This window comes from Lynx canadensis, chromosome A3, assembly GCF_007474595.2.
Source record: "Lynx canadensis isolate LIC74 chromosome A3, mLynCan4.pri.v2, whole genome shotgun sequence".
In the NCBI taxonomy this organism is placed as follows: domain Eukaryota; kingdom Metazoa; phylum Chordata; class Mammalia; order Carnivora; family Felidae; genus Lynx; species Lynx canadensis.
This window is the reverse complement of record NC_044305.1, coordinates 100,338,345-100,357,832: the sequence shown is the minus strand read 5'-3', so window position 1 is coordinate 100,357,832 and position 19,488 is coordinate 100,338,345. Positions and strand designations below refer to the sequence as shown.

Genomic DNA, 19,488 nt, shown 5'->3' with positions numbered 1-19,488 from the left:
ATGTTTTACTGCAGCAGCCCGTTGCTTCTAGGTACAAGTATCCATTTGGTTATGGTTATATAACAGATTACCCCAAACTTAGTGGTATTAAACAACATTTATTATCTTATAATAATAAATAATATGTATTATATAGGTAAAAATTATACAAATGAAAACATTGATTATATAAATAACATATTACATTTTAGTTCTGAAGATTTCTGGGCTGTGTTAGGAGATTTTTGAGGTCTCATGAAGTTGCAAGGTTCCGGGGAAAATGGCAAGGTTCTGGAAAACCAGGTCAGATGAGAAATGTAATAATTTTTGGAAAATACAATTTGTCACAATGAATAAATGAACAAAAACCCCTAAAACCCACAATTGGTGATTATCAGAGTATAAGTGGGTAAGAATGGATAATAAATGGATAAAAAGATAAAAAGCATTTATCCTGCCTTATGAACTGTACTTTGGGTAACCAAACTGTAGGTGAGGAAAAATATCTCTTTGAAAAATATGTCAAATAATAAAGGAAAAATAGTAGAATTACCACTTTTTGCAACTTCCAGTAAATTAATGGATCTAGACATTGTACATCAACACAGTTGATAACATCATAAAAAGAGAGATAACCAGCCTTTGAGTGCCTCCTGATGAGAGAACACGACACCACCTAAAGTTTTGCCAGAGAGAATAAACCCGAGTCTGAGCAGGTGTCTGGCTCTAACTCTGGTTTGCGGGAAATGCAGAAGACAGGATCATGTTAAATCGTATCTTAAGCAAAATCTAGTCTGTGGAAAATTCTACAGATCAGGTAACCCAGGTTCTTCAATAAATTAATTATTGGAGGGAAAACTCATAGATTAAAAGAGACTTAGAAGAGATTTTTTTTTAAAATAAGGTAAAACTGCGTATGGTATATGGGCTCATACTCATACTTGGGTGGTAAAACCATAAATTTCTGACTTTTACAACTGCTTTAGGATATTACATGCTACATATTGTTGGCTAATGAGTAGGATACTTAAATTTTTTAAAATCAAGAGCCACTGGTTTAGGTAAACACCCTATAAATTTGAGTCATGATACAGTCATCATTTCTACTTTTTTCTCATACAGAAGTAGGAAACTTGATTGGTATCAATTTTTGGCCATAAAAGATAATTTTTTTTCACATTTAATACACTCTTAAGTCAGGGTTCATTTTATAATGGTGTGTTTAATTGAAAGCACTTTGATAGCTCAGCTTTCAAAAAAAAAAAAAAAAAGGAATGTCCAGAAAAATTCTGAAAAATAATAGTACTTAAGAGAGGACAAGCCCTACCAGATTGAAAGCTAATTCTTTCTTTTAAAAAAATTTTTTTTAATGTTTATTTATTTTTGAGAGAGAGCGAACAAGCCCGAGCGCGAACTGGGGAGGGGCAGAGAGAAAGGGAGACACAGAATCCGAAGCAGGCTGCAGGCTCTGAGCTGTCAGCACAGAGTCCGACGTGGGGTTCAAAGCCACGACTGAGAGATCATGACTTGAGCTGAAGTTGGATGCTCAACTGACTGAGCTCCCCAGGTGCCCCAAAAGCTAATTCTAAGATGCAGTAGTTAAAACATTGTAGAATTAGTGTAGATCAGTGGAACAAAATAAGAAATCTAAATGCAGCAAGGCATTTGGTGTGTTTTAAAGGTGGCATTTCAAATTATTGGAAAAAAACTGATTGTTCAGTCTATGATTTAGGGATGACTGAATAGACATTTGGAAAAAATAAACTTGAATCCATATTTTACACTAATTTCAAAGATTTATATATTTTAAAAAATGAAACTATGAGAGTAGAAGAAATATTGAAGAATTACTTTATAATCTGAGGGTGGCTTTCTAAGAATATGAGAAAACCTAGAAGCCATATAAGAAAAGATTGACAGTTTTGCCTACATTAAAGTAGTTTTTTGCATGGCATAAACTACCATGAACAAAGAAAAAATCAGATCACAAACTGGATAAAAACATTTGGAATTAGCAGACACATGGCTAATTTCTCTTTATATATAAAGAGAAAAGAATATGAAGAAGTTCAGTCTTATTTAAAAGTGGTCAAAACAGAGAAAAGACAGATACCATGATTTCACTTGTGTGTGGAATCTAAACAAATGAGGGGTGCTTGGGTGGCTCAGTTGGTTGAGCGGCCGACTTCGGCTCAGGTCATGATCTCACTGTTCGGTTCATGGGTTTGAGCCCCATGTCGGGCTCTGTGCTGACAGCTCAGAGCCTGGAGCCTGCTTCAGATTCTGTGTCTCCCTCTCTCTCGGCCCTTCCCCTGCTCACGCTCTGTCTCTGTCTCTCAAAAATAAACATAAAAAAATTTTTTTTTAAAAAGGAATCTAAACAAATGAATAGATAGCAGAATCAGACCTATAAATACAGAGAATAACAGTTGCCAGAGGGGAGGGGATGTGCGATGGGGAAAGGACAAAATGGGTAAAGAGAACTGAGAGGCACAGAGTTCCAGTTATAGAATGAATAAGTCAAAGAAATAAAAGGTGTAGTATAGGGAATGTAGTCATTGATATTATAAAAGTGTTGTGTGGTGACATGATAGCTGCACTTGGGGTGAGCATAGCATAACAGAGTTGTTAAATCACTATGTTGTATACCTGAAACTAATGTAACATTGTGTGTCAGCTATACTTAAAAAAAAGAAAAAGTGAGGGGCGCCTGGGTGGCGCAGTCGGTTAAGCGTCCGACTTCAGCCAGGTCACGATCTCGCGGTCTGTGAGTTCGAGCCCCACGTCGGGCTCTGGGCTGATGGCTCGGAGCCTGGAGCCTGTTTCCGATTCTGTGTCTCCCTCTCTCTCTGCCCCTCGCCCGTTCATGCTCTGTCTCTCTCTGTCCCAAAAATAAATAAACGTTGAAAAAAAAAAAAAAAAAAAAAGAAAAAGTGAAATGGTATATGGAAATGTTCACTGAACACTTTTATTTTAGGGAAAAAGTCCATATAAACAGCAATAATAAAAAAATAATAAAAGTCAAAGGATACAATCTGATCATTCATAGAAAAGTAAATAAAAATATCATAAATACATGAAAAGATATACAGTCATAAAGGAAATGGTGATTAAAACTACACTGAAAGTGTGTTTGGAAGGCTGTGAGAAAACATACTCTCTCACTACTAGGGGACAGTTGGGCTACTCAGGCAATATTTATCAACATTGCAAATTTTACTTAAAGAATTGACCCAAAATGATGTAGATTTCCCAGGCAACATTATTTATTTTAACAAAAATTTAGAGTAACCTCACTGTCCATCAAAGGGGTTCTGGTTAAATACATTAAATAACATCCATACAATGGAATAATGAATTACACCCACTAGGAAGAGTTCATTTACTGATACGATCTCAAATACATATTGTTGAATGAACTTTAGTTCAGAACTAGATATGTATTATGGTATCTTCTGTAAAGGGAGTGTTTCAGGAATTCTCTGTCACAGAATATCTCTGGATATACAAGAAGCTGATAGCATTTGTTGCTTACGGAGAGATCTGAGTGGCTGGGGGGGGGGGGACAGAAGTTGTGAGAGAGACCACCTTATATGCAACTAAATCTTTGGAATTTTTATTTAAAAATTTACATTTTAAGTTAATACTAGGAACTATAAACTTACAGTCACATCAGATAACATTCTATCAGTGGAGGGAAGAGGGTCAAAAGTAGAAGGTAGATGAAGAAACAGGTTAAAAAACAAATTGATGTGAAATAGGGTATTCTTGAGTTTTAGTGTTCATTTGGTTTTGTACTTGGATTCACTTTTCCACTATTATGTTTGCTGCTTGATGTTTCAGTTATCTAATTACTCACCGTTAACAGTGTCTTAACTTTTGGGGCGCCTGGGTGGCTCAGTTACTTAAGTGTCCAACCTCAGCTCAGGTCATGATCTTGTGGTTCGGGAGTTTGAGCCCAGTGTTGGGCTGTGCTGACAGCTCAGAGCCTGGAGCCTGCTTCAGATTCTGTCTCCCTCTTTCTGCTCCTTCCCCGCTTACGCGCTCTCTCTCTCAAAAAATTAAAAAAGAAAAAAGTGTCTTAACTTTTGAATACTTTTTTGTACCTCTGAAAGTATAGAACCTTAAATAAATACAACTTCAGTGGTTTCCTAATATTTCTTTTCTAAGTCAACAAGATGGAGTTGTTGACCTATCAAAGTAGATGCAGTTCTGTTTAAACTTCCACATAACCCACTTTTTAAAAAAATTTTTTTTAATGTTTATTTTTATTTTTGACAGAGAGAGAACGAGACAGAGACAGAGCATGAGCGGGGGAGGGGCGGAGAGAGAGGGAGACACAGAATCCGAAGCAGGCTCCAGGCTCTGAGTTGTCAGCACAGAGCCCGACGATGTGGGGCTTGAACTCACACTGCAAGATCATGACCTGAGCCATCCAGGCGCCCCTACATAACCCACTTTATAGAATAGTAGGAAAACATGCCTTTCTATTAAATGCAGTAGAAAGATGTTGAGAATTCTCGATGTTAGGTAGCAATTGAAATACTTTTAAAATACCGACTATAACTGCTTTACATGTTGTAAAACATCTAGCTGCTTGTTTTGTTTTTTTTCCCTAAACGTGTTGTGACATTAATGTTTACCTTTAGGCTTTGGCAAATAGAGTGTAAATTGCAACTGTAATTCTAGAGTAATTTTATGTGTCCTTTGATCAATATTTCTAAAAGAAAGTTTGTGTTTTTCTGACATTCTTTGAATGCAATTTCATCAAGAAACCTAGAGAACACATTCTTCCCCTTTGACTTGTTGCAGTTTGATTTTCTACTTGGTATAAAGAAAGATTTTGTTGATGCAATAAATTTGAAATTTCAGATGGATTGCTATGAATAGCTTTAAATTTATCAAAACCTTCCCCAATGGTATTTAGATACGTGTTCATTTGTTTTATTTGAGGGGTCTGCATATTGTTAAGAAACATTTACATTTATGTGCTTTACTTTGATTAAAACAAATTTCAAAGTGTTGGTCTGATCATTTGCTTTCGGGTAAAAATAGATTAGTAGTTACATGGAGGTAATTACTGAGCATTTACAACATTGACATTTTTTTCTTAAAATTATTGGCTTTTAGTTTAATTATACACTATGCAAAAACCAAGATGTACTTTTAGATTTAAATGAGTGTCTGTAGGAATTGACTGGCTCCATAGTTATCGTATAGACGGGATAAGATAAATTTTTCTAGATAAATTAACCTAAGATTGGATCTCTCCCCTGAATGGATTTGTATACATCCTACAATGTGGTGTTTTGTATGGGTGATTTTTCAGATGTCTAAAGCTTACAAAGTAAAAATAGATATTTTATGCTATTGTTTTACTTTTTCTTGCCAACTAGAAAAGCATGTGGCAAATTCCAGTTGTATCCAAGAAATAATTAGCATACATAACACTTGAAAGTGCTAATTGATCATAATCTGATAATTTTTTTAATCTTAAAAATTATCTAACCTGAACCTTGGGGTACTGGAAGCATCACTCTTGTTAAGGGTCTATAAGTTAATTTCTCAAAGTAAAATAATTTTTTGTTTAACAAAGACATTTGTAATAAAAATTCTTCATCTGAGTTACCACCCTAAAAGCATCCCAGATTCCTTGTGCATTGGTTGTGACGTTTTCTCTTTCCTCTCTAGAGCTGTCTCTGTGGGAAGTTTGTCCTACGTCCATTACGACCATGCCGTAGATATTCTACTTCAGGCAGTTCTAGGTATGTGGTCTCCCTGTCAACAGACTTTTAACTGTTGTTGAGGGATGTGTGTGCATATGTGTTTTCCATGAATATGGGAATAGCTGCTTAAAATTTTTTTGTTAAGGGGTGTAGACACTGGAGGTTTGCTCTAATATTTTTGGAGCATTATTTATTTGTAGGTGAAAATTTGTTATGATCCTCCTTTTAGTTCTTTTGTAGTTAGGTGACATCCAAGGTAGACAGCCTCCCTCCCTCGTGTGCTGTCTTCCATTCTGTGGCAAATAGATGTCTATTTAGTACTTAGCACATTGTAACTTCCAAAGTGTTTGTTTTATTTGATATTTATATTGTCTTTCTTTTGTAAAGGGTTTATTTTACTGTATTTACAGAAATGTTATTAAGGAGAGAGGAGCTTTGAAAGTATTTCTTTTCTGGGTTCAGAGGAAATCTTGTGATTGTGGACATCTTGAAAATTTTTTAACGTCTTGAATTTTAAGGTTACTTAATTCTTCCTACTCTAGATATTACTGTACTTAAAAAAATGTAGTTATCCATAAATGTTATTTTCTATTGTAGATATGTTTTAAAGCAAATCAGTGAAAGATGATGTGCAGCTATAGAAATAAACTTGGCTGCTGAAATCTGAATCAGCAGTGGAGAGGTAGAGGTTAGGGGTCTTTAAGACCCTTACCATTGGTCTAAGGAAGTTGGTGTGGGAGAGCCAAGGAATATAAATGTGTTTCCTATTTCTCTCACTTAGGTTGTCTCCTGGCAAAATTGCGGGAGCTGGCCTTTTGTTTGTTGGTGGAGGTATTGGTGGCACTATCCTGTATGCAAAATGGGATTCCCATTTTCGGGAAAGTGTAGAGAAAACCATACCTTACTCAGACAAACTCTTTGAGATGGTTCTTGGTTCCCCACCTTATCCTGTTCCATTGCCAAAGAAGCCGGTAAGAGTCATAAAAATATTTCAGTTTATCCTACGGAATACTTGTAAAAGCATGTTGTTTTCATCTTGAAAATATATGTATAATTAAGTAGAATTTTCCAGATGTGTGTTTGTTAGTTTTCTTTAACATTAATCTGTAGAGTTGGATTTTTATCTCTTTGGAGTTAAGGGTTCTCATTAAGTACCCACCACATAGAAAATAATTGCATGGCACACGAGGGTAAATGGAAGAGGCCGATTGGGTAGAGGTAACTGTGTCTGCCCTGTGGACGGAGAGTGTTCTCTGACAGCCTTCACTGTTGCAGCTATCAAGCTGTGACTTAGAACACTAAAAACATAAACATAGAATGGTCATGACACAGAACCCAAGTGGTTCTAGTTAGTACTGGCTCTTTTTAGACCACAAAACAAGAGTCACAGAATTTTGAGCTACTTACTGATTGGTTGATAGGAATACCTTCTGGTATTTCTGGGACTTGGTGCATATTCAGAGTATCACCTCCCCCCACCCGCCCCAAATCAGGCCTAAAATTTTTTTAAACATCTTAAATATTCTTCATTCAAACAACTGCTTTGAATAAAAATTTACAAAAGAGATTGTGGATTTTTGCTGATTTAGCCTTGGGTGTTTATGCTGTGAGGCTGGACATAGCTGACTCCTTCCTTAGAAATTGGGTGGATTTCTTTTCTCTAGGGTAGCCTACAGACCAGTCCTGTAACAAAGTTAATATTTGGAAAAGCAAATGTCCTCTCACACCCTCCCCCAGCCCTATCATGCTTTTTCAAAACAGTCTTCCACATCATTTATTCTTCCATATGAACTTTAAAACTGCTGTGTTTGCTGGCCAAGAGAGGCAGTTTTGCAGCTTTAGTAGTCAAGGAACAGAATTCTGTGGATTCATTCTAAAATGTTGGGTCTATTTGAACTTACATGACCCAGGAGAAATGGTTGGGCGTAATTCTAGGAGCATGGAGACAGGCTGAACAGTTCAGAGTAGTGTTCTTTTCTTGCTTGACATGACTTCAAGTGTCATTTTTTGTAGATGATTTGTCTGTCTCTCTCGTCATGGCCTCCCCTTATTCCACTCTAGCTATCTTGCTGAACATTTCTACTTGGATTACTTGGCAGGTCCATACTGTACTACCTCAAGAGTTACACTCTTCCTGATTTGCTTTTTTTGTGTTAAAGATAGTGCCATGCTGTCACATAGTTAGGTTAGGATTCTTGGATTCATCTTCATAGTTGCCTATATTTTGTTAGCTATCCTATCTTGTTTAATCTCTGATATTAATTTTTTTCTTGCATTACTACTGTCCTTATCCCATTTCTGACCTTTATCATCTCCAAGCTAGACCTGTTTCTTTGTGCCCCAACCCTTTCTTTCCAGTCTCCACCCCTGAGATCTCTCCCCACCCCACATCATAGCCTAGGCCATCCTCTTGACCAGTATCAGAGAATCTTCTAAAATAAGTTCTATCACATTTTCATGATATTTTCATGATATCACTTAATCAGCAAGTTTTATACATTTCTTATCGTTTGAAAGACAGAGACTGTAGAATGTAGAGAGACTTTCGAGATTGTTTCATGTTCTAAGGAGAGTAGAACCAGGAGTGGTTAAAAGTGAGCCTAGAAGCTGCCTATTTGTTCCTTTATTTTCTGTAGTTTATGGTTTTTGATGGTGTTCAGGTTGATATTTAACACACTTAGCAGTCTGGCTCTTACTTACCTTTCCAGCCTTGTCTCCAAATCGTCCTGCACATAAATCCTTGGCTTTGTGCCAGTTTACGTTGCAAATGTGCCTTGTGCTTTCCATTCATTTATTCAGCAAATGTCCATCAAGTGATTATTATGTACCAGGCAGTGTTTCAAGGGCCTGTGTTAAAGCAGAGAACAAAGCTGCTTTCCATTTGCACAGTTTTTCCATTAGTGGTCTTGTACCCATAGTGACTTCCTTTCTTTTGCCTACTAATATTCTCTTTAAGACCTGCATCCTTTACTGCATACACCAAAGTGTATTTTCTCACCTCTGAAGTACAGTAGCAGGTAGTGTTTTTATTTTTTAATTTTTACTATTTATTCATTCTCTACTCACATATTATTACCAACTTGTTGCTTTTAGAAACTGCATTTTACATTTTATTTCACGATAATCCTTTTTGTGCCGAAGTGATTATTTATGCACAGATCATAAATATTGAGAGAAGATAAACTTAAAATCTTTTTGATGGACATGGAATAAGATCTGCCTAAATGGAGACAAATGTTACTTTCCTGGATGGGACTTAATACCATAAAAAATGTCATTTTTCTCTAATATATGCATTTCTCTCAAGTTTCCCTTAAATTTGATTAGAAATTTAAGAGAGAGAGAAATTTAATTTTGAGAGAAATGATGTTTGTATAGCTGTATATACATACCACATACACATACATCTAATAAGAATTCTAATGAATTTTTCTACATGTTGAAGAATCAGATAAGATGATTTTAACGTTCACATGAAAGGATTAAGTAATGTACAAAACTAGCTAAGAACATTTCAGAACAGTGTTGGGGTGGGGAGGGGTCAGAGGACACTTGCTTTTCCAGGTAATTGGACTTTGTTATAATCCTACTTTAATACAACAGTAAGGTTTTGACACAGGATTGGAAATAAGAGGAATGGAACGACTTAGTGTGGAAATAGATCTTATTTATACACAGATACACGTACATGCACGTTTATTGTGAAAGTGTGAATTGCTAGATCCTTCTGTGAAAGTGATCTGTTAATATCTTCTAAAAATATACAACCTTTTTGACCCAGCACTTCCTCTTTTTTGGCAAACTGTCCTGCAGAGACCACACTATAGTACTCTTCAGTTACATGGACATGGATGTTTCACAACAACAACAACAACAAAAAGCAGAAAACAACTTGAATGTTCCAAAATAGAATGGTTGACCAAATTGTGGGGTTTACAACTACATTAAGATATGCAATTAAATTAGAATATTATGCAACTAAAAATAATTTCTTGACCTGGAAGAGACTGTCCACGGTACATTATTAAATGAGAACAAAAACAAGAACTGAGTTACGTGGTAATTTGTATAATATAACCCTACTTCAGTTTGTTTAAAAAATGAAAAATTGTATATGTGTATACATACCTGAGCTTATGCTCAGGGGTGGAAAGATAGATTTCAGGCTATTGGCAATGGCTACCTGAGAGTGCTGGAAGGGAAGGGAGCAGTAAAGGCATGTCTCGGTATTAGTTTGCTTGTTATAGTGATCATGTATTTCATGATTTAAATGATAAAAATTTAATAAAAGAAAATGCATATATTTCCAATTTCCGGTAGTGACAGAGATCAGAACTATTTCTATTATATTTGAGTAGTCCTGTTAGAGATATCTGAGTCCCCTTGTCAAGTTCTGGCAAAATATTTTGGTACTCAGTAACTTTTGCCAGTATATCATCTGTCAGTCTTGTTAATGAATAAGGCCTTAAATTTGAGGCAGATGGTAACTGAGAAAGAGAAAAGTGGATATTAAAATTGGGTTGTGTATTTTAGTGTGCAATTGCATGAATCTGGGAGATTAAAGAAACAAACTTTCAGTTTTACTCAGACCCTCTGAAAATTACTTGTTTCTAACTGAATGTATACACAACGCAACAACATTTGATTTAGAAAGCAGATGGAAATGGTCTTCTCAGCGTTGTATGTGGAAAAGAAATGGTGTTTAAAGGGAAGGTTCTACATCATGTACTTTATTGGTTGCCCTAAGAAAAGCCTTTGTTACTACTAAAATGTGGGCCAGTCATTTGGAATGAAGTTTTGGGACTGCATTTTTCTAGGATGATGACTTCTCTTCCCTTACTGTGGTTAATAAAATACATTATATTGTAAAGTGTTAACTTTGTATGAAAAGCCTGAAAGACTTTTGTAATAATACAAGTTACGGTATGCTGCCTTAAAAAAAAAATAATGTATCTGAAATGTTACCTGTGTTTTATTTCCAAGAGTGAGTCTGGTCCACTAAAAATCTCTAGTGTATCAGAGGTAATGAAAGAGTCTAAACAGCCTGCCTCTCAAGTACAAAAACAGAAGGGAGACATTCCAGCTTCAACAACAGGTACTTACATTTAGAATCCTTTTTTTTAAATTTAGGTAAATGAACTGTTTTAATGTATTTGTACTCAGAGTCAAGAGGGGGCCCCCACCCCACGTTCACTCTTCTGGTCCCTAGTTCTTACCCTGGGAAAGGAGTGTTCATTCACACCTGTCATTTTGGCACTCATTGTAGAGGAGTTGAATGGGATATGGAATTGGACTTCATTCTGAATAGCTACTGAGTGAGGATAACAGCAAGAATTGTCTTGCCTGCAACACTTTCTCTTTCTTTCTTCTTAATATTTATTTTGAGAGAGAGAGAGAAAGAGAGAATCCTATGCAGGTTCCATGTTCAGCATGGAGCCCGACGAAGGGCTCAATCTCACGACTGTGAGATCATGACTTGAGCCAAAATCAAGAGTCAGGTGCTTAACCAACTGCACCACCCAGGTGCCCCAACATTTTTCCTTTTATGTTTTTCCCCTCTGACTCCTAGTCTTTTCTCCTCTTTGAATTTTAAGATTTATTCTCTTTTCTTACCTCTTTACCATTTCTTTCTCCTCTCAGTGATGAAAGTGTCTTGGTCTAGCTGTGGTCTGGGGATTTTTTTTTCCTTCATGAGTTACCAATAATTTATGGCACTTACCTAACTAACCTGCTCAGTATACATTTGAACTTCTATGTTCCTCCTTAGTCACTTTTGTCCTTGATTAAACCTCTTTGTTTTATTCACATATTCACTAATTGTCTACTATATGCCAAATATGCTTTTAGGCACTGGGGCTGTAGCAATGAACAAAACAATAAAAACAAACACAAACTCTGCAAATATTCCTTAGTGGGATGAGGAGAAGAAAATCATATAAATACATGTGAAGCGTATAGGATGTCAGAAGTGATGTGTTGGGGGCAATATTGCAATTTAAAATGGAGTGGGCAAAGACTAGAAAGAGATAAGGGAATAAGACATGTATAAAAGGCTGGTGGGAGAAAAGCATCCCACACAGAGGGATTAGCTAGCGCAAAGGCTTGGTATATTTACCTAGTAAGGAGCATATGAAGCTGGAGTGGAGAAGAGAACAGTAGCAAATGAGGTCGAGAGGAAGCAGAAAGCCTATTGTGGTACTCTTTGGAGGCCGTTACAAGAATTTTGCTTCATATTCTGAGTGTGATGGGAAGGTGTTAGGGGGGTTCTGAGCCAGGGTATTGATTGATACCTGACTTTTAATAAGATCAGTGGCTTTGGTGGAGAATAGATAAAGGGATCAAGAGTAGAGCAGAGAGACCAGTTAATAGGCTTTGTGATAATCCAGCTTTATCTCTTAAATGAGGCTTTCGGTTTAATTTTTTTTTCTCTCTATTCTGTTGCTCTTTTTTCCCCCCCTGCCTTTCACCTCTAGAATTACTCATTTTCTCTTCCCACACTTGTTTATAAGCTCTTGAATTTCTTCAGCCTTCCTTTCTTCTTTTTGTGTTTAGAACTGTCATCCTGTTCTTGCTCACACCTCTTCTCTCTTCTCTACCACTCTTAGAAAATATTTTTTGGTTATCTGCTTTGTTACTACTTTTCCGTGTTATGTAAATCTTATGCGCGTGTCTTATATTTTAAGATTTAATGCCATTTAATACTGTTACTGGAAGCCTTGCCTGGTGCTAGTAGTAGTAGATTCCTATATGCTTCTTTGTTAACCCAGGAAACTATAAATACCATGAGTAACGTATATTTGTAGGACCTACAGCGGCAGCTCAAATTATTTCTGCAGCAGGTGATACACTGTCAGTCCCAGCCCCTGCAGTTCAACACGAGGAATCTGTAAACACTGATCACCCTGGAATTGAAGGAAAATCCAAGCCTACAGCTTCAGGTAGTTTATTTATATTTGTGGTTTTATAACGATTTGCTCATCAGAACTATTTAATGCCTAGGCAACCTCTAGACAGTATGTATGTACCCATATATACTGGTTTTATTTACAGTCTTGCTTAGGGAATTTTTTAAATTTCGGAGTCTATGTAAATCTTTTAAAGCAATAGGTTTAGAGCTGACGCCGTTTCTTCATGTTGGAATCATTGATGATGTGGTTTTAGAATCCTGATGACAAAAATGCCCTCAGTTGATAGAGCTGGCAAGTACAGTGGTGTTTTTATGCCCCTGTGAGCTATTGAAATTCTGTGCTGAAATTTGATTTCCTCTTATTTACTTTTGCTGCAAGAGGAAGCATCCTCAACTTCTGTACGGGAGCGACCACCCGAAGAAGTTGCAGCTCGCCTTGCACAGCAGGAAAAGCAAGAACAAGTTAAGATTGAGTGTATGTAAACCAGATGGCTTCTTAAGTACTTTGGGTCATCTCCATCAGTTGCTGTCTTCTTCAGTCATTGGCACACATTTCCTCTGTCAGCTAGTTTGGGTTCTTCAGTGGCATTTCTCCGTGTACCACCTTTATTTCATCATTTGTATTCTTTCCATTTAAACTTCTTTACCCAGGTGGCAAAGGCATTCTTAGTGTACATCTGGAGAAAATTCCAAATAACAACTTTCTCCATTTGTGTTTATTAGGGTTAGTGCTAAAGAGTCTGTATTCTGGGGAACAGAAATTGTTTATGTTTTAGCAACTTGCTGAGTCTTTCAGTTGTTTAACTCCAGTATTTGTGCAGGTCAGAATGGCTCCTGCTCTGCTTTATTACCAATCTCTGGACTCTCTCTGTAGTAGCCCCCTTATCTGAAATTGGTGGAGGATGGAATATTGTATATATGGCTGGTTTCCAGCTAACTGAAGCATATTCCTTTTTAAGTTTCGACTTTATGGTAAACTTTTTGATGGTTCTAGAAAAAGATGTTAGATACCTAAAAACATATTTTCCTCTCTTAAAGAAGGCATAGGTAACATAATTTATTGCACTGTGCTGCAGTTTACTGCACTGTGCTGCACAGTGATCTCTGTAGGTAGGGGATATGTAGTTGTTGCCGGATTGAGAGAGGTTTGTTTTAAAGTCTTATGGCAGCTGTTTATAGTTTTTATTTGTCTCTCTCCATCACGTATTTCTGCTTGTCTGTCCTGAGTGGTTCCTGTTTCCCTTCTAATGCATTGGTTCTGACCTATGCTGAGGAGGCAGGTTTATTAGAATTGTGTCAAGAGTGGAAGGGACAGAAGGAGCATAGGTGTAGGGCTTCATTTTGGCTGCTTGGATTTTGGTCGTGTTTTTGTGTTCTTCTGAGTTCTTGGCCATGGTTACAAATAATTGAGAATGTTGAATAAAGACTTGTAAATAAGTGAAATATTTCTGTACTCCCACTTCCTGGGAGAATTTTTCCTGAATTCAAGTCAAGATTATTTTTTTCTTTTATTCATATTTTTATACTTTTCACTTTTCCCCTTTTATTATATGGACACCTTGGAGTAAGTTGTAAATCCAAGATGGCGATGTCTGTTTCATTGTGCTCTTTGTTGTTCAGTTCTTATATTTCATTTTGGGCAAAGTGGAAATTTTAAGGATTTTGTCTATCACCTCTTAGTTTTCTCCCAAGCTTTCCTTTAAGAATGTATGCGTTTGTAATTTTTGTCAAGAATCAAAGCACACAAAATCAAGTGGAACTACATCGAACTAAAAATAAAAAAGCTTTTGTATGGCAGAAGAAACAACTAACAAAATGAAAAGGCAACCTATGGAATAGGAGAAAAGTTGATACACAAAATATATATGGAACTCCTACAACTCAATAGCAAAAAAAAACCGCACAAAATAACAGCAATAACAAGGAATCAAAGTACAGTGAATAGACTCTTAAAGAAGACTTCGAGCCTGTGGGCCGCTGTGAAGTAGTATACTGTTGTTTGTCACACCGCTTCGATGTGACCCCATTAATTCATGCATGTTCTCTCCCTGCCTCTTTGCCTCTTTATAACCCTCTCTTCATATCCCGTGTCTTCAGAACCTCAACTTCACATCCGTAGCTTTGTATTTTCTTGTCAGCACCTTGCTCCTTCTGTCTTTGTTGCAGAGGTACCACAAGTGGTTCCTAGGTTCCGCTTGTTCTAGTTTACGCTGCTTTTGCCTAGAATCACCTTCTGTTTTTGTCTCAACTGCCAAATATTTTTGCCTTTTTTAAAAATCATCTATTATCTGATATAAATTACTGTTCTCACTGGCTTTCTTCAAATTAATCATTTTGCCATTTTAGCATTATATCTAATATCCCTTGCTTTATTTATTTTATTTTTTTAATTAGGTTTCTTTTTGATTCCTGAAGCAGCAAATAGAAATATCTTAATAGGTCGTAGCCTCTTGAACACCAGTGTCTGGCTGTTTCCTGAGTTCTTTTGTAGCAAAACACTTTCCATTCCCAAACCAACTTTTCTTTTTTATTTGCATGTTTTCTTGTCTTTTTCTTTTTCTTTTTCTTGTGTGTCTGTCATGTTTATGTGTGTACGTGTGTGTATATATACATAACTTGCTAGGGGTATCCTTTCCTCCTGAGTAGATGAAGTGGGTACCTCTTTTTCCTTGTGGTTCTATAAGATCATTATTTAAACTTAAAAATGCTGGTGGTTATGCTAAATTTATAGCCTCTGATAGCTAAAAGGGGCTATAGTGTCCTAAACTTTGTTCCTCCTTTTTGAAGTATATGCTAGCTGCGTTTAAGCATTTTTTTTCTTAAAAAATCCCCACTTTTTATTTTGAAAAAATTCAGTTCTACATAAAAGTAAAAATAGTATAATGAACCCCCATAGGTGTTTCCACCAGATTTGGTAATTACTAGTATTTTACCATACTTTCAAATGAAACTGATTCTCTCAGTCTGTATGTTTTTTTGTTTTTTACATTTTTGGGGAAAGCAATGGAAGGCTCAGTAGGATAGGCAGGGAAGTTTAAAATAAAGTTATTTAGGAAGGAGGGATTTGTTTTCTAACAGTTTTTGTATTTCAGCGGTAGCTAAGAGCTTAGAAGATGCTCTGAGCCAAACTGCTCGCATCACTCAACAGGCCATCATAGCCCAGAATGCCGCGGTGCAGGCCGTCAGCGCACACGCCAGCATATTGAAGGCAGCCATGGACAATTCTGAGGTGAGCCAGAGAATGAGTAGACTTTTGTGGTATTTAAGACTGATTTTTCTACCATGGGCTTTCTCTCACTAAGTGAAGACTGTCTAGGGTAATTGTTATTTTTAAATAAACAAGGCAGGAAAAAACCTTTAAGTGTTGTTTTTAATGAATTTTATATAATGCTTTACATCACGACAGTGATATGGTACAAGAATTAGGTCAGATTTTTTGCTTTCATACATTAATAGTGCTTGAATTTGTTGTGTTTTTTTGCTTTAAAATTGCCAACCACTTTCTAAAATAAACTTTTTATTTTGAGATACTTTTTTTTTTTTTTTTTTTCAACGTTTATTTTATTTTTGGGACAGAGAGAGACAGAGCATGAACGGGGGAGGGGCAGAGAGAGAGGGAGACACAGAATCAGAAACAGGCTCCAGGCTCTGAGCCATCAGCCCAGAGCCCGACGCGGGGCTCGAACTCACGGACCGCGAGATCGTGACCTGGCTGAAGTCGGACGCTTAACCGACTGCGCCACCCAGGCGCCCCTTGAGATACTTTTAGATGGATGCATAGTTGTAAGAAATAGTACAGAGATCCCATGTACCCCAAGATACCAGCTATTTTATTTTTTTATTTATTTTTATTTTTTTTATTAAAAAAACTTTTTTTTTAAGTTTATTTATTTTGAGAGACAGAGCACAGGCAGGGGAGGGGCTGAGGGAGAGACAGAATCTCAAGCAGACTCCGCACCATCAGCACAGAGCCCGATGCAGGGCCTGAACCCACGAACTGTGAGATCATTACCTGAGCCGAGATCAAGAGTCGGACATTTAACTGACTGCTACCGAGGCACCCCTATATCAGCTATTTTAAATGCTTATGCTGATTATTTAATTTACACTGAAAACTTCAGAGAATAATTACATTAATTTAAAAATATAATACTGGGACTTAATAAATTTCTTTTATAATTATATTCAGTTATTCAGTATATAAAAAACATATCCTGACACCAGGTTATTTAAAGAGTAAAAATAAATGTGTAAGCTGTGAATCTCAGGGATCAGGATCATGTATGATCAGTGAAATTTCTTTGCCACTAGAACTGTGTGCTTAAAAAATTTAAACAGACTTCGTGTTATTTTATTCCTATGTACATACATAACAAAAAGTTAAATTAGAGCTCTGATGTAAACAGCCAGAAATTACAACCTTTAAAACTTAAAACAAAATTCTGGTTTATTCAAAGTCCAAGAAAAAAATGTAAATTTCAGTCCGAATTCAATCAGGAAAGTGGAAACCACACAGAGAATGCCTAATATTTTGGTTATACAGGTGTGGGAAGGCTGGATGTTGTATGATAATCCGGAAGTTGGGTTTCATCCCAAGTGTACTGGTATCTTTCAGAAGGACACTTACTGGAAGTTTTAAATGCCCATGGTATTTACTTTGGTGGAAGGCTACATAAGAGAGTATTTCCTCCTCCCAGTGAATACATAATATATAGTGCATGTGAATTAGATAATATGAAATCTATTGAAATCAAGATTTTACAACTAAAGGACATTTTATATTAGTGGTTAACTAGATTAGGGAGTATTAGCTGGTGTTAACAAAATAATCAGAAACATGTATGAATGCAAGTTTTGAAATGTTAATAGATTCCAACTTCTGTTTCGTCCAATAAAAAACCTGCAAGTGCACAAGGACTCTTAGTGAATTGCTTTCTTAAAGCAGTGTTTGGAAACCGTTGGACTTGGCTTGATGGTAGGGGAGTCTGGTATCTACTCTATAGAGCAGCTTATGCTTGGACCTCTAGACGGGTTTTTAAGACTTTTGTGTGTGTGTGTGTGTGTGTGTATATATATACACTTATATATATATTTAATTTCATAAAATGTTAATAACATATACATATGTAATTACATTATGTACATAATTACATTATATATATGTAATTAATATTTTATGAAATTCAGCCTAAGGGGGAGTGGGTTTGACAATAATTTTCACTTTACAAATTACAGAGGGTATTTAGGATAATGTTTTAGAGGAATAAGGACTCCACAAGTGTGTAAACTTTCTACTTAAACTGTGATTTTGGTAGACCTGCAGTGAAGGAAATTTTAAGTATTGGTGCTTCGTTGCAGAATAATTTAATCAGCAAATAATTTATGAAGTTACTGTTCTTATTAACCTTTTCTGCTTCATTTCTCCTTTGGAGAATCTAATAAAAATATCATCTCTTCTTAGAAAATGCGTATATGCATGAGAACACAGTCTTTTACAGTTTTGGTGGTTGCTGTAGGTGGTTGATAAGGTGGTTGATAAGGGTCTTGGACTTCTTTGATCCTAACCATGAACTTTAGATTAAGAGATCCTGCTCTGATGAAATATTATATATAGGTTTTTACCATTGAATTTAATATCCTTGTTTCTAAATTTAGCCACATTGGCCTATCCTAGGTCAGTAAAAGCAGTTATTCACATTTTATACGTTTTGTTTAGGTTGCAGGTGAGAAGAAGGCGGCTCAGTGGCGCACGGTGGAGGGTGCATTGAAAGAGCGCAGAAAGGCAGTCGACGAGGCTGCTGATGCCCTTCTCAAAGCCAAGTAATTACTCATGGACTTTAACAAGTAATTAGGGCCTCCTGGTGGCTTTCTTTGGGCTGGGTTTTCTTTGTACTGTCTGTATAGAAAGAGGAGGCAGAGAGACCCTTCCCTCCCTTCACCTGTCCTTGATCTGTATTGGTATCAGGAACACAGAGCCTGAAAAAGGAAAGAGGGAATAAAATATAATTAGGCCAAAGTAAATTTAGCCATGACCTATATAAAGGATCTTGTATAAAAAGTAGTTTTTCTTTAGATTATTGCTTGGGTGATGTAGCTCTACAGATTTCCTGAGAGTCTACCATAATTTCAAGATTTTTCAGGGGTGGTTTGGACGGTTTTATCAGAATCTTGACAGTATGTTACAATCTCTTTGCCTTATCTAAAGTAGGAAGCAGTAGGTCTATAATAGGTCTAGTTTTATGCCACCTGGGGCTTGATTCCTGGAAGTTGGCTAAAACTAGGTCAAGCATTCCAAGTATACGATCCACCTCTTATTATGGAAACTTACATTTGACAAAAAGTTCTTAACATTTTGGGATCGTGGTCATTCAAAATGATGCTGTCATTTTTAACAAAATATTATCGATGGAGAAAGAGAAGCCTAGTAAAGCCAGAATATCTTTTAGGAGACTTAAGACGTTATGCTCACATCACTCGACCATGAGTTGGGGCTCTTGAGTTCTGTGTTTTGTGGTGGGTAGGCCACAGTTCATCCAGTTTGTGGAACATTTTGAATCATGATAGCTCCCTGAGACCCAGCTTTTGCTCAGTGAGCTCTTTGGCCTCCTCCCTTGCTGTTGTCTTCCTTAAGCTCTCATTGTCAGGGGAATCAGCCTAATCCCTGAAAAAGCTGCTGTTTATTGAGTGCACTTGAAGTGGCAGGCACTGTGCCAGGTTCTTCTTATCAGTTAGTTTTAATTCCCTCAGAAAGGTGAGCAACAGAGGAGAGGCTGATCTGGAGTGGAATCCAGGTTTGTCTGGTTCTGAAGCCTGTGTGTTTCCCTCTATACCACGATGCTTCTCTGGTTCACCTTAGTAAATCTGGCTTCTGACCAA

General features: G+C 36.7%; 1 protein-coding gene across 5 annotated transcripts in view; it reads left to right on the top strand.

Annotated features, from left to right (window-relative positions):
- IMMT (inner membrane mitochondrial protein) overlaps positions 1–19,488 on the top strand; it is a 41,223-nt gene that overhangs the window by 9,582 nt on the left and 12,153 nt on the right. Inside the window, exons 2-8 of one of the 5 annotated variants that reach the window (XM_030311037.1) lie at positions 5,671–5,744; positions 6,487–6,676; positions 10,689–10,800; positions 12,545–12,643; positions 12,992–13,087; positions 15,705–15,841; positions 18,329–18,432. In XM_030311037.1, coding sequence (XP_030166897.1) covers positions 5,671–5,744; positions 6,487–6,676; positions 10,689–10,800; positions 12,545–12,643; positions 12,992–13,087; positions 15,705–15,841; positions 18,329–18,432 — 812 coding nt within the window. Of the gene's footprint in view, positions 1–5,670; positions 5,745–6,486; positions 6,677–10,688; positions 10,801–12,508; positions 12,644–12,991; positions 13,088–15,704; positions 15,842–18,328; positions 18,433–19,488 lie in introns of all 5 variants that reach the window. The other 4 variants (XM_030311036.1, XM_030311035.1, XM_030311038.1 and 1 more) reach the window with 4 other exon arrangements.